The sequence below is a fragment of the Chroicocephalus ridibundus genome, chromosome 4 (genome assembly GCF_963924245.1).
Source record: "Chroicocephalus ridibundus chromosome 4, bChrRid1.1, whole genome shotgun sequence".
NCBI classification, from domain to species: domain Eukaryota; kingdom Metazoa; phylum Chordata; class Aves; order Charadriiformes; family Laridae; genus Chroicocephalus; species Chroicocephalus ridibundus.
The window spans coordinates 14500241-14516189 of NC_086287.1; the positions used below are offsets into that span (position 1 = coordinate 14500241).

General features: G+C 40.9%; 1 protein-coding gene across 2 annotated transcripts in view; it reads left to right on the forward strand.

Moving 5' to 3' along the window:
- Positions 1-775: 775 nt before the first annotated feature.
- Positions 776-15949, forward strand: part of PDE3B (phosphodiesterase 3B) — a 100518-nt gene continuing 85344 nt past the window's right edge. For both annotated transcript variants that reach the window (XR_010070631.1, XM_063331340.1), the window contains exon 1: positions 776-2177. Coding sequence is in view for 1 of the 2 variants with exons in the window: in XM_063331340.1 (XP_063187410.1) it covers positions 1143-2177 (1035 nt within the window). In the remaining variant the exon portion in view is untranslated. The remainder of the gene's footprint in view (positions 2178-15949) is intronic.

The following is a 15949-nucleotide window of genomic DNA, read 5'->3' on the forward strand; positions in this document are numbered from 1 at the left end:
CCATTAGCTACCTATTTTCACTTACAGCAGTCTAAACACTTTCAATGGTCTGGTCCAAAATGATTATTTTGATCCATTCCAAAGGGATTAGCTGTGCAAACAATCAAACCTGGTCGAGCAACGCGGTCTAATCTGTAACTTAGTTAACAAAGACTGAAAAAAAAAAGGTACAAAATTACTCTAATCCACACTTACTTCTCATATGTTTGAAAAAAAGGAAAAAGAAAAAAGGGGAAATACTGCGATACTCTTTGTGTGCTTTAAAGACCGTAACAGCAACTTTTCCGTGCTGTCTCAAAACAAACAGACAAGGGAAAAAAGAAAGATAAGCCAGCTCAGCCCTTCTGTCCCTAGATCGCTTCACCAGCTGACCCTCCCGCGGCTGCGGCGCGGTGGCTCGCAGGGGCCCGGCCCGCTCCCCACACGCTCCCTCACGGCGACGGCTGACTGTCGCGCGGGACATACATAAATATATACATATATACACATCTTTTAGAACGATCTGTTTAATACACACGGAAAGCGCGTTCCCTGGGGCCCGGGCGCCGCGGGATTCCTCCGCTGTCTGCGGCAGGAGCCGCTCCGGGGGCGACCGTGCGGACGGGGCCCCACCGGTCTCCTCAGGGCCGGCGGCCGTTGGGGCGCGGGGCGGCGGGAAGGAGGCGGCGGCGCGCGCCTCCCTCCCCGCCCCCGCTACCGTGCGGCCGTTAGCGCGTGGCAGTTCGCGCGCAACCGCTGCCGGGGCGCGTGCCGCCGCGCGGGGCTTCCGCGCGCGCCGTGTGCAGCGGCGTGAGGGGAGGCGGGCGGGCCGGCAGGCGGGGGCTGTTCCTCGTCTCACCCCCACCCCCGCCAGGGCTTCGCTGGCGGTCGCTGCCGCCGGTGAGCGCTGGGAGGCGACTGCGAGTCCCCGCCGCTGGATCCGTTCGGGGAAAGCGAACGAGCGGGCGAGACTTTTACCTTTTCTCTCTTTTTTTTCCCCCGTCTTTTACCCACCATGCTGTGGACGCCGCTGCCCGCGGAGGAGAAGCGGCGGCTCGGCCCGGCGCCTTTCCCCTGAGGAGATGAGGGAGGCGCGGCCGGGCCGGAGCTAGCGCGACCCGCACCTCTCCCCCGTCCTCCCCCCGCCCGCGTCCCCGACCACCATGGGGGAAGAGAGAGAAGCCGCCGCGGCCGCCTCCCGCCACGGACCCAGCAGAGCCCCGCAGCACTGCCAGCAGCCGGACGGCAGCGGGGCGACTGCCCCCCTGGCGCTCCCCGGCGGCAGCGGCGGCAGCCCGGAGAGCCTGCGGAACGGCTACGTGAAGAGCTGCGCGACCCCCTTGAGGCAGGACCCCCCGAAGAGCTTCCTCTCTCTGCTGCTGTTCCCTACCGCCGCCGCCGCCTCCTCCTCGTCCCGGGCGCTGCTCAGCCTGGGCGCCCTGGCCGCCGTTGTCCTCTCGCTCCTGGCCTTTCACGGCCGGGGCAGCGCCGGGGGCCAGCAGGACGGGAGCAGCTGGCGAAGCCCCCAGCCGCTGCACGCCTTGCTGTGCCTCTTCCGCTGCCTCAGCCCCCTTTTCAGCATCGCCTGTGCCTTCTTCTTCCTCACCTGCTACCTGGCCGGCGACAGGCGCGGGGAGCGCGGCGGCGGCACGACGCGCTGGTGGCTGCTGGCGCTTCCCGTGTGCTGCTACTCGGGGGACTTCGTGGCGCTGCAGTGGCTGCTGCCCGCCGAGGGGCACGAAGAGGAGCCCCAGGACCCCGCCGAGCCGCACATGGTCCTAGGCAGGCTCCTGACAGTGCTGGGCTTGGTGGCAGCGCTGACCCTGCTGCAGAGCTCCCTGAAGTTGCGGCGGAGCCTCCTCGTCTTGGTCTTCGCCAGCCTGGTGTGGCTGGTGTCTCTCAGCAGCCTTCACTCGCTCCCCCCAGACCTCAGACCGCTGCTGGCCGGCTCGGTCGGGGTGGCAGGCTGCCTCCTGGCACTCTGTGGCGGGGAGCGCGGCATCTTCTCGGCTCAGAGCCGAGGAGAGCACCACCAGCATCATCACCACCCACGGCTCCCCAGCGTGGAGGAAAAAGTGCCTGTGATCAGACCCAGGAGGAGATCTAGCTGCGTATCCTTAGGGGAGACTTCGGCCAGCTACTATGGCAGCTGCAAAATGTTTAGGAGACCCTCGTTGCCTTGCATTTCCAGAGAGCAGGTAGGTTTCTCCGAAACTGGAGGGAGAAACTTTCTCAGGAATGAGCACCACTCGCTTTTCCTAACTGCTGTATATGTCTGTGCTGGATGTCTGCTAACTGTCAAAATCCTGTTAGAGGAATGGAGGAAAATGTTAGTCCCTTGGCAGGTTTCTCAACTCGGTTCTGCAGAATCGATGTAATCCTTTATGTCTGTATAGAAGCTAAATCATAATACCATATTTGCTATAGGACGGAAGGCTCTCTTGCTTTTCATACGATCTTAAATATTAAAAAGTAGTTCTTATTGATTAAAACAAAACCCCAAACCAAACATCGTCAGCTATCAGTTGCCTTGTTATTTTGATTGTCTCTTTCCCAAAGCCCACCACCTCCTCCGCTTATGGCAGACTTTACGAGAAAAAGAAACCACAGCTTTCTAGCTGCTCGGCACTTCAGGTTCTTCCCGCTTTCTATCGACAAAATCATTTTTTGAGGGATGTTATTTATCAAATGTTGGCGTTATTTGAGTGGCAGCTGTCGTTCTGCCTGTCAGATTAGTGTCTCGTTTCTCTCTCTCCCTCTCACCCTCTCCTCCTCACTCCACATAAGTTAACATTGGGTTTGGGTTCATGGGATTTAAGAAACTTCTTTTTACTGAAGAGAGAGCTGTTCAGTAGAGTCTGGAGGGATGCCCGAAATGCTCAGTTTTCTTGAATGGGACTCTGTTGGTTTCTACCTCCCGGAAAACTTTTCAATGAGTCTTGTTTTTTGTAGCGCGAACCCCTGTGTGGGAGGGGAGTTTGTTTATATTTGGGAGCTTGCACGTGAACTGCAGGAATATCGAGTTGTGTTGCCGGTGGAACTGGCCCGAGGCTGCTGCCAGCGGATTATCAGCCCGTTATAGAAGGGAGAATAAGGGGGGTGTGCGGATTTAATAAACGTGCAAGTGGACAGTTTCTGGGAAGTGATTGTTGCTGCAGAATCCCCCATCACTTACTGTTGTGGCTGAAATTCGTGGGTAGTAAATGAAATTTTCTAACTTTGCTTTGACACGTATTCCGTAATGTACTTCTTGTGATTGACTGTGAAACAGGTCTGAGGAAATACGAGGTGAATCTGAAACGGTGGAGTAGTTTTTCGAGCATTTCTTCCCCTGCATTTGCACAATAGAATAATACAGCGGTAATTGTCTTTGCATAAAAGGTTAAAATGCAAGTATGCTGTAACAGGCTTCAGAAATACCTCATTTAATATGTTTAAAATTATCTAATGCATACTATGAAAGAAACATTAAAATATTGTACTAGCAGTTAAGATAGGTAGGGAATATTGTATAATAATTTACTTTCTCTGTTCACTTCTGGATATTAAATGCTCTCTTTTTCTGTCACATTTGTCTGCAGTACAAAAAACTTGGAAAATGTGATAACATCTTTCATTAACCTTTCTAGATGATAGAAGATATTTGTTCTTATGCAAGTTACTAAATGCTTCCTTTGATATTCGGCTCACTTCCTAAAAGCATGCGCATATTTCAAGTTAAGGCATTTATTATTCTTTAAGTAACATCATAAATGTCAAGCATAACTAAATACGTAGGATTTATTGGCAGTACTTAAATCATACGTGTTCATAATAAAATGTAACTGTTTGGTAGACTTCCAGAATTTGATATCTTTCTTATCACTAGAAGTGAACAGAAACAACAGAGAGATCTGAAGTTCTTTATTTTCCTAATAGTCTATTATGCTTTACAATAAGTATTTATGCTTTATTAAGCACAGCTTAAATGGGATTCATAGATATATGTTCTGTGCAGTATTTTATATGTGATTTTATAAGGATAACACAGGTTAAATCCTCTGATCTCGTGTCTGACTTGGACAAAGATCAGACTTTGCAGACCTGATAAAACATCAATTGTTTGGGCAGGAGGAGTAAGTTTATAGTGTGTGACTTTATTTGAATAAATGCTGCAAGGGTTTTATATTGCTTCCTTGAAACAGAAGGAATGTATGCACTTCATGCTTTTTAGATACCATTTATTATGTGAATTTTCTTTAAGGGCTGATTGGAGGTTTCATAGATCTTTATTAAATATTACAATAATTCTTTTTCAATATTAATATTTTAAGATACTGAGTTTAATAAGCATTGATAGGAAGATCAGTGGAGTACCAGGAGTGTGTTGCAGGTCCACCATGACAGGAATACTTTGATGAACGAGAGCTAAGTTGCTATTGTGATTCTGTTGGATGTATTTTGTATGATTGTTATGAACCTCTTGTATGTAGAGGTTTGTATGAACATCTGCAAGGAGGGCACATAACAACAACAAAGGCAGATGTAGATTTTAGTTACTCTTTGAGGAAAATAGGGAATACTAGTATTGACCTTAAGTTTTCAGTTACTTGCTGATTTGAAATTATGTCCAACTCTCTGTCTACTTAAATACATGAGAAAATAATTATATTGAGTTGACTATTTTTTCATTAATAAGCTCAAGCCAACAATTCTAAGGGGTCTCTGTGCATTGAGAGTGTGTGTGTGGGACCAGGTATATGCAACCAGTAGTGTGTGCACACTGGAATTAGATGGAGCTATCACTGTTTTCTGGCCTAGAAGTGGAAAGAGGCCCTGTGAGCATGATCTCGTAAATGCTTTCTAATTTGTTCATTCCTTATGACAAATATTTAGATTATTGCTGTCTTTACTTGAACAGGTGTGACAACTATAATGCTGGACGGTTGATTCTTACCTTTTATATGAGTATCCGTGCTTAGCCAACAAAATCTACAAATTCATGCTCTGTGTGGCTTTTCTGTAGTGCATATGGCCACCAATGTAGTTTGAGATGGGAGGAAAGAGTCTTGAATAGATTGTATCTTTAAATTTTTATATGACTATACTTAAATGTTAAATGCTATATATACTAAAATATATATACTTGATATTATATTATCAAAATCTATAAATACACATAGATGTAAGCAATATGGCTAAAACTAAGGTTAAAAATCATGCAAATGCTATGTCTTTGCTGAACTCTACTATATTGACACTTCTGCTCACAGAAATTCATATGATTTTAGCAGTAAACAGGCTTTTTGTCTTCTTACTTCTTACTTTATATTCTTGCTATCTTGGACCTAGAGAAGAATTGCTTATTAGCAATATGACTGCTTGGTATTACAAATTTTGTGTAGATGATGTTTTGATTGCATGTATTAGTCAGATGCTACTGGTATCAAAGGGTTTATCTTCATTGACTGTTGCATACTTAGCACTTAATTTTATTTATTTTTTTTCCATGAAAGCCAAATCAGAATTGGCAATCTAAAAGGTGCTTGTCAGTATTGCAGATCTTGTAAACACTCTATGTCCTGAAAAATACTGTAGTAAACTATTTTTTTTTCTTTATCATGATGGCAAACATGTATGTGAGAGCAACTAACTATATGTAGGAACTCATATATAGGAACTTCTCAGAATCCAGAAAGAATATGTGATAAATATACAGGATATGTGTCTGCAAACAGAGCTGATACTTTTCCTAGTTACCTGACTAGGTTCAAGCACATAGGAAGGCTGCAATATTTCATGGATAAAGACTGCTTTCGTTTTGCACTCTGTTACTTACAGGAAGAATTGTCCTGTGGTTAGGTTGTTGGATTGACCACCACCTCTCCCCAGTTTCTCTTCCAAGCTATCTAATACCTTAGGAAGATCAGAACTTGATTTCAAGAGTTTAAAATATTTATGTAACTTGAAATTAATGCAATTCCTTATTTGCTTAGACAATTTGTATCTGTTACCTATTTGTGAAAGAAATTATACTTTGTCCTTAAGTACTCAGGGTATAAACTTTCTAGCCCAAAAGCTGTCAGTTAATTTGTATTTTATAGTGTGTTAAAATTGTTACGTTCTGATACTGTTTGCAGCCTAGAAACATGTGATCCTTTACCTATTGACTGCAGCCAATAACATGAAAGGTAACTCTTCTTGCTGTGTATTTGACAAACTGGCTCTTTGAAATTTTAAGTTTTCCCCAGTGGTTACTATAACTGTTAACACAAGTGTACCTGCATGTCAAGCTCTGTTTCTGTTGTTAACAGAATCTTCGTATCTTTCGGGTTTTTATTGTTTGTCTTATGGGGGAGATCAGGGTAGAAATGTGGATGTGTTGAGCTGTGAATGTAATCAATTTCAATGGGATGCAACTGAGTGTGGGGAATATACAAAGAGAAGGATTACATGGCGAAAGTAACAGTCTTGGAAAACTGTTTCTGTCTGATTCTCTCTGACCTTGATGAAATATTTTGTGCTAGATTAAATTTGAAATGAGAAGACTCTTGGTAAGAGTTGCATCTTTTTTTTCTTCTTTTTTTTTTTTTCCATTTCTTAAAAAAAAAAAACAAACCCAAACCTGAAGTTATATTCTTGAAGTATCATCCCAACAGGAAAGGATGATTTGAGCTTGGTCTGCCCATAAAGACTGTAGAGAGGTCAGAGTTTAAGATGGTATCCTCTGGCAAAGTGACTGCCAGGACCATACAGCGGTTCACAGAGAATGGCAAAGAATGCTATTAGGGAGACTTAGTGCAGTTAAGAATTCTGTTAGCTAAGTTTACTTTAAGCTGTTTTTTAAATACCTGAAACTTAGTGTCAGTTCATCTTCTGGACATAAAAAGTATGCTAAAAGCAGGGAAATGTCTGTAAGTTGTCAGAGTAGCAAAGGGGGTTGACTGTTTCTGCAGGTGTGGTTTCCCAGAAAGAAAACATAAAAGAAGAAAGGAAGGAGGTCAAAGACAACTGTTGTGAAAATGCTGGAGAAATTTGGAGGAAGGTGAGGACGGCCTATTACAGGAGTGACCAGAGCACCAGCAGGAAAGACGTGGAGGAATCTGTGAGAGAAGGTTGCAAGAACTGCATGATTGACTATGTCAAAGAAAACTAACAGGATAAATTGAATAAAGTACTAATTTTCAGCTTGTTGAAATGAGGGAAAAAAGGTTCCCAGGAGGGTCTGTAGAAAGGCAAAGAGGACAGCTTCCATACTGTGGTTTGTGAGCAGTGGATTCTGTGAGGTTAAATATGAAAGGGAAGAGGATTACAGGCAGTCAGGTATATCTTCCTCAGGAAAAGACTCATCTCTTGACACAATGTATGTGTGTGCATAGGTATACCTGACAGTACCATCCTAATAGTTAAACTTGACCATCTGAACTGATTGAATGCTTTGGCCTTAGAAGTTTCAAACATATCAAATTCCAGCAAGTTTTATGAAAAAGGGAAAAGGGAAGTGAAGAGACGCTAGGGAACAAGCCCCGATGCAAGGCAAGTCTGCAGTGTGACATGAACTCTAGGAATCTATATAAGAATATCTCTTGTCATGAGTGAATTATATTTTTAAAAAAGCTTTTTTCCCCCTGTTTTGGTTTTCTGATGCCTAAAAATGAAAACTTCGTGCAGTTTTTTACCATCATTTAAACGAATCACTGAACAAACCATCAGGTCTGGTGTTCAGAAACTAGTCGCTGAAGATGGAAAAGAGTAAATCTTGTACTTTTGTGCAGAGATAAGGATTACAGGCAGGGAAACTGGGAGCTGTAGTCTATTCTATCATTGGTGCAAAAACTTGTGGAGGAAAACAGGTAAGAAACAACTGCCTGCCAAATGAGAAGGGAGGGCAGACCACAGGAGGCTACAGCCATAGAATTTCTTGTTGGAATCTCACCCATTTTTTCAGGATGAAACTATGTGGAGAGAGTGCTGAAAGGACAGTCTAAGATGAGAGTAAAGGGGAGTGCAAGGAAATGTTGATTTTCAACATGACTTTTTCAATGGCTGAAAACAATGCTTAGCAAGATGGAATGACTCAACAGAATAAATCTAATGGAGAAAAAAATAATGGGACTTTTCTGCAACTCAATAGCAGGAATGAAAATTTAGGGTGAAATTGAGGGCTTGGGTTGGTCAGGGCAGACTGTCTAATACATAAGTGAATGTTAGTGAAGCATAAAAAGGATCAATAACTTTAAGGATCCTTAGTGGAAGTAAAAGAGTACTAGAGCCTTCCAAACAGACAGGAACCACAGATGCTAATAAATTAGAGTTCCCAGGTTAATAAGTAAATTGACAGATGATGATGGTATTTGGGAAGGGGAAGTGTGACAGAAATAGATCAGAGAGATCTGTCCTTAAGGAAGACCGGTTAAGTGAATGGCCTTATAGGTGAATGTGACAAAATGAAGCGTTCTAGGAACTAGAGATGGCATAGCAACAAATGACAGCTGAAATAGAATTATAATTTCTGGAGCAGTTTTACATTTGAAAATGGATCATACAGCTTTGGGAAAGGACACAATTCATATAAATACAGGCAGCTGATGACCAGGAATAAGTTTTGATACGTTGGGCCGTCCCCACTTTTTCATAGCTTTTATATGTAGTATGTTCCTGTGAAACAAGTGCAAATTTACTGGGAGAGAGACAGAACAGGGCATGGATATCCAAGTAATTTCTTTTATATCCCTCTGTTTGTTTTTGATAGTTCAATATTTATGAAAACCAGTGCTGCTATGCAGAACATTCATGACTGCCAGTGCTAACCTCACTTTGTGTGAGGAAAGCTTTGTGTGGAAAAAGCTGACATATTTCCAACTAAATGGCTGCTTGAATGGTAATCCTGACAAGTTTTGTTACCCACTACTGAGATACCAGCCTTAATGTTCCTTTATGCGAACCCAAATACCTTCACTAAGTTAAAGGCATATTTGCAGCAAGTGTTCCATTTGTTGTTCATTAGATAAATAAAAGTTTGGTTTATGGCATGTTAAAATTATCTTTTTCCTAAATAATTTACTATTTTAAAGCAATTTTAACATAGAAAATTGCACAGTATTTGGGTGCTTTGGATTTGGTTTTGAGAGATCTTCCCTCTTTTATGAGGAACGTTCCAGGCTTTTTGGTATGAATTAGCAATGTAAGTACATTGGTTTAGCTATATCCATGCCGGTAATAGTAATTGAGGAATATACATGGGGTTTAATTTGGGGTAAGTACTTTCAGTACAGCCAGTGCTGCTCCCCAACCCCAGAAGAACTGTACCACTGCTACCTGGTGATACAGCAGGCCTGTGTCACACCTGCCTGTTTATATCTATTGTCAGTACTGTCAGTTTATATCTATTATCAGCAAAATTCATAGTATAGAATAAACTCTTCTGAAAGTTTCTGAAACTTAAGGTTTGCCAAGAGAAGTTTTATCAGTTTTATTGAAATAACAGCTTAGCTATGACTCCCTGCAGAGGCATCATGGTATTAGAGTGTCTCAGCCTTCATTATTGGTCGTGTTACATTTTCTTTTTGATTAGATTAAACCCTTTTAACAGGACAGGAGCGAAACTAAAGACTAAAAAAGGCATTCTTATACTAGGCTCACTGTCTGCATCTTTAGCATGAATTTTGTTCCAAAGTGACCTAAAATTAAAGACCTGTATTTATATTTAGGGTCTTTTTATTTTTCATAGAGTCAGTTTAATATTACAGATACAATAATAACTTATTTTCCAGTTTTGTGAGTGTTCTTTGTTGTTTTTTTTTATTTGTTTGTTTTTCCTAAATACTGTTGTTTGATACTTGTTTACCACTTCAGGAATATAGTTCTCTTCCTTCTGTTTAGTAGATTCTCTTACAGGAATTCTAAACTTCTGGGTACTCTAAGTTACTAATACAGGATAAGAAGTACAGGGTTTTTTAAGAACAGGTATCAGTGAGTTTTTCTAGTACTTTTGGCTCTCCAGAACACACACAAATTGCTGATACATCTACTGTTTTTCGACATTTGATGACCGATAAACACTAATCCTCAGATATCTTTTTATCTTCTGTGTGAGAGATGTATAGTGGTCAAAGAACCTTACGGTGTGTATGCTTTGCAGAAGTGGATGGACTCTTAGCTGGGCTTGTAACTTTGGAAGGGATAGATATGAACAGACTTTTTGTGAGCTTTCTCTGAGGCAGGGATTAATCCCTGTATTTAAAGGACATCATTAGTAGTTAATAAGATTCAATGTCATGAGTGTAGCTTAATGATGGTAACTTTAAAAATAAAGCACTGTATTTGAGAGAAGTCTTAAGTGATTATTGTCTTGATTAATGTCCACACTAGCCTTCATTTCATTTGGTTTGCAGCCTAGACAGTGTAATGTGTAAATACACTCACAGGCTCTTTGATACCCCTTCTTGCAATTCCACAGTATTTTACACATTCTCGCTCCCCTAGAATTATTCTCATTATATAGTATGAAATTAAATTTCAGTTAATTTAAACTGTGTTTTTGTAGATACAAGCGATTATAGTGTGTGGGTAGTAGGGGTGGGAAATTGGTGTTGAAACCTGGAGGTGTGATTAGCAGACTGAAAAAGTTTTGATCCTATGAAATGCCATCTGCTCTGGCACTGCCCTGAAGGAATTGGCTCAGACTGGGAGAAGTAAAAGCATACTAGCACAGTTTTACTCTTGACTAGCTGTCTCTGCAAGGAGCAGGCTTTATTTTGTTCAGGGAAAGATGAATGTTGATCTAGGTTATACTGCTTCCATTGAGATTTTCCATGCAAATGTGCACTGAAACATGGATGTACCTACTGTGTATTGCTGCTTATAGACTGGGGTAAATACATTAATGATGACAGGGGCTTTGTTCTTCCTAACATGTTAGTATAGGATAGAGCAGTATATTTCATATCTTAACTAGAAAACATAAACGAGCTTGTGTTGTCCACCCTATAAGTACCCACTTTCTGTCCTTGTTTCATCTAACCGCATTTTTGGGGCAGCATAATATCCATTTGGGGATCACCGAAGCATGCTTACAAAGCAAATTTCAAATGGAACTTGCAATGAGAGAATCTCAATTGATTATGCACATAGATGTTCAAGTAGCCATCTTCTAGTTTTGGGACTTTTTATAGCAAAATGCTGAGGAATGTTACATTGGATCTTTCCAGCAATTAAAGAAATGTAATATGTCTATCTGAAGTTAAAATGAGTGATTACCATGATGTAAATAACAGCTTTGTGCTGTTACGGCAGAGCACAGTTGAAAGTATTTTGATTACAAGTATCTGTTAGCTTATTTTTAAGTAGTTAAAGAAAGGCATTAATTAGAATGTGTATTAAAGTTTCTTGCTACTTTTTATTCACCATAGCAGAATGTTTCCATGCCATGGTAATATTGAAAATCTAATTTTTCTTTCTATTTGGGGTTTCTGGTTGAGCAAGTTTGATTAAGAAAGAAGAGTCTGGAAGAGCTCTTGTGTTAATGATCAGTCTTTTTTATCATTGCTTTTAATGAATTTATTTTTCATAACTGGAAGCCTGTTTGTTAGATGCCAAAGAATTTTAAAGAAGGTTGAAAATAATAGGTTTGCAAGTGATTTTTCTATGATGTCAAGATGAAAATAAGAAAATGGGAGCAGATGAGCAGAGGCAGATGCTGCCTATTGCTCTAAAGGGTGGCCTGTTTTCAAATCTTCCGAGACAATGGCTGTCATATCAGAGACATCTGCAAAATGTTCTGAAGAAGAAAGTAGTACTTCAGTCTATGTGCAAAGGATAACAATTTTTTGTGAAGAGTAAAAATCAAAACTAGTTAAAAGACTCTAAGCTTCAAACAATCTTGTTAAAACTGAGTAAAATTCTGTGGTTATGTATGAAATTTGCATAACCAATTATTAAGATCATTAAGGATAAAATTTCAGGACAAATTAATTTAGAAACTGATGTTATATCTGTAAATATGAAGTTGATATCTTGTTCAGGAAAGTATCTTACAACTTCAGAAAAGATTCAAACTGTGTTTCATATAATAGAGATGCCATTTCAGGATTTACTGCAAAAGTCAATACAGCTTTAAAAATGGACCTATAAAGGTATACAGTTAGTCTTTTGTCATTTTTCTTGTATGAGACTAGTTGCTGTTAAAATCTCATTGCTAAAGATTTGTAAGTCTTCTATACTTGCCTTAAGACTTATTCTAGTAGGAAGCTCCCTATAGTCAGTAGAGTCAGCAGAGCACTTAAGCTTTCAAGTGGAAAAGAATATGTGTTTTACGGTGTTTAAGGATTGAGATTATACTCCTTACTAGTTTAAAAATTCACAGGATTTAATGTAATATATAACTTTATCTCTCAAGTAGCAAGTGCAAGCAATTTATAACTTTATCTCTCTAGTGGCAAGTGTGAACAATCTCAAATGAATACATTCTTAAAGCTACGTTCCTTTCACCTGTCTGATGGAAAGGATTCATAGAATCATAGAATGGTTTGGGTTGGAAGAGACCTTAAAGATCCTCTAGTTCCAACACCCCTGCCATGGGCAGGGACACCTCCCACTAGACCAGGCTGCTCAAAGCAACCTGGCCTTGATCAGTTCCAGGGAGGGGGCATTCACAGCTTCTCTGGGCAACCTGTGCCAGTGTCTCACCAGCCTCACAGTAAAGAATTTCTTCCTGATATCTAATGTAAATCTATCCTCTTTCAGTTTAAAGCCATTACCCCTTGTCCTACCGCTACATGCCCTTGTAAAAAGTCCCTCTCCAGCTTTCTTGCAGGCCCCTCTTAGGTGCTGGAAGGCTTCTATAAGGTCTTCCTGGAGCCTTCCCTTCTGCAGGCTGAACAACCCCAACTCTCTCAGCCTGTCTTCATAGTATAGGTGCTCCAGCCCTCTAATCATCTTCATGGCCCTCCTCTGGACTTGCTCCAACAGGTCCATGTCCTTCTTGTGCTGAGGACTCCAAAGCTGGACACAGTACTCCAGGTGGAGTCTCACCAGAGCAGAGCAGAGGGGGAGAACCACCTCCCTTGACCTGCTGGCCACGCTTCTTTTGATGCAGCCCAGGATGCAGTTGGCTTTCTGGGCTGTGAGCTTGCATTGCCGGGTCATGTTCAGCTTCTCGTCAATCAATACCCCCAAGTCCTTCTCCTCAGGGCTGCTCTCAATCCATTCTCCACCCTGCCTGTATCTGTGCTTGGGATTGCCCTGACCCATGTGGAGGACCTTGCACTTGGCCCTGTTGAACCTCATGAAATTTGCACAGGCCCACCTCTCAAGCCTGTTCAGGTCCCTCTGGATGATACCACTCCCCTCTAGCATGTCAACAGCACCACACAGCTTGTTGTCAGCGGCAAAGTTGCTGAGCATGGTGCATTTTTATTTTTAATTATTTGGGCCTTGAAAGTACAAGAAAAATAGTTTCCCAGGAGATTAATCTTCAATAGTAAATTGCTTACTTGCATGTCTTGTATTTTTTGAAATGTCATTTTTCTTTCTCTTTCCCTGTCCTTATCTGTTCTTAATTTTACAATAATTTGAACACCTCTTCCTCCCAATGTGCTCTTTCTCTCACTACATGTTACAAGATCAGTAATGTAATTTGGTCCAAAATTACAAGTATCTTTCAGCAAAGACATAAAAGTGTTCTGACTGAAAACATTTTTCTTTTTTAGAAACCTAGTAATCAAATTATTGTTTAAAGAAACGTATAGAACATTTGGTAACATATAATTTATAAAATAGAAGAATTAAATATTTCTTTGCATTTACAGCATAAAAATATTTCTAGAATCCTTTATTTCAGTACCATGTAAATGTCCATTATTTAAAAATTATACATAAGTAGACTGCATTTGAAAAAGTGTGTACATTTATTTTTGACATACTCATACATATCTCATCCTTTACCTTGATACTGTACAATACTGTAAAGTTCTTTGTTTTTTCGTATTTTTTTTTAGTTCTGCAAGTTAGATGCAACGTGCTTACTCACCTGTTTCATTCTCAGTAAGCATAACTGTAAATTTATTTATAAGATCTTAGCTCTTAATATGTAGGCTTTTATAGTTACGAACTTATTCTTTGCTGCCCAAAGAGAATCGGTATGTCTTCAGTAGTTTCAAAGCTGAAAACAATCCTCTGTTTACTTCCTGGAAAGAGGGGACAAAGGTTTTCGAGGTTGGTTTGTTTTCTTCTTTTTTTTTTTTTTTTTTTTTTGAGAAGACTAAGCCTTTAGCCATCTTGTTTATGTTTTGCCTAACTCTTTCCTATTGTAAGCAAGTGAGGAGGGAGAAACAGGAGTAGTGCTGGCTCAAGTGCTGTAGTTGTAGAAAGAGTAGCTGGCTGAGTAATCATAGGGAATGAACTGTCCCTCAAAAAATAAATACTGAACATCTTCCTCCCTTCACTTCTCCTCCATTCAAAATGGAGGGAAAGAATTAGATTTGTATTTGTCAATGTACCTTCAGTGTATGAGAGCTATAAGAAAGATTTGCCTGATCTTTATAACACTGACATTCATATAAGAATTTAATTGAGGTATTTCATTCTGATTACAGCTTCGATTGTGACAGGGTCAGTAGAAGCACAAGAATATTCTCTGTCCTGATGTCTTGAGCTTTAGTTGCCTTCACAGGGCAAGCAAATTTCACTGGACTCTTGCAGAACTTTTTTTTTTTAAGGAAATTTTGAACTTTATTTCCAATTTCTGAGTAATACTTTGGCTCAGCATGTCTGTTAGATTCCCAGCTGTGTCCCAGGTCTGTCTTTTTCTTCCCATCAGCTCTGCTTCACTTTCTGAGAGGTTCTGCAGTGGTACCCCTGCAGATTTCAGGAAAAGGGGTAAGCCAAGAAAAGCCAGAGTAAAAAAGAACAGTGAGTTCCCTACATCTGTCTTGTCATGAGCGTCATTTGGGAGGTTATCTAGCCTGGTTGACAGAGCTGTATTTTTCTTCTTGTGTCTCAGAGTATAGCAGGACACAGAGCTGGAGAAAAACTGTATATCATGATGGTGGATTCCATAGTTGGTGGATTGTTATTAGGCAGATAACAATTCTGAGTATTACAAAAGTACTAAATCGTTAGTATTTAGCTAGACTTTCAAGCATTATGGAGGCTAACCTTTGATGCAGGATGCTTTTTGTTATATATCAATTACATAACCAAAATGGTTAAGTACTTTGATGCTTATGTTCATGTTTAGATACAGGTATTTTTTAGTGTCCTCTGACTGAACTTGTATGTGGGTGTTCCTCCGTTTGGTTCTAATCCAGGCATCTGAAAACTCATTTTATCAAAGATGTCTTCAGCAACCACTGTATGTTTTAATTTTGGAGAAGCTGTCTGAACCTTGAGTCCCATAACCTAAAGCTGTCATGTGGCTCATGATTTTTCTCAAGGCTCCCCGGTCCATTGTTTAATAGGGTCAGTGTGGGAATCTTTTGTATCCCAGCATAATGCTGCAACAATAGTTTCACGAGTTGGTGCTGGTTTGCTTCCCTTCCCTACAGGGATATTCAGGCTCCTCAACATGCCTTGTGTCATCACAGGTTTTCTGCCTGTCATTGCCTCTTCATCCCCAAAACTTCTTGATCTCTTTCAGGAATTTCCATAATCGCAAACCAGACTACTTCCTTTAATTTTTTCTGAGCTGGCTTTCCATTCAGTTGCAGAAAATTTTCTATTGTTGAAGAAAGCATTTCTTTTTTTTTTTATTGTTTTCTGCCTTCCTACCGACTATGTGGGTACGGCAACATCAGAACACAGCACAATGCAGGTGTATGGGAAGAAGCTAAGAAGTGATGCAGAAGAAACCATACTAATAGAGTAGAAGCTTGCTGATGGAAACATCGGCATTTAGAGAAACACATCTCTGAGATGCTAACAAGTAGTTAATTGTTGACTAAGCTGGAACATTGATCATATCGTGTAAACACAGTAGCCCTTTTTTGTTTCT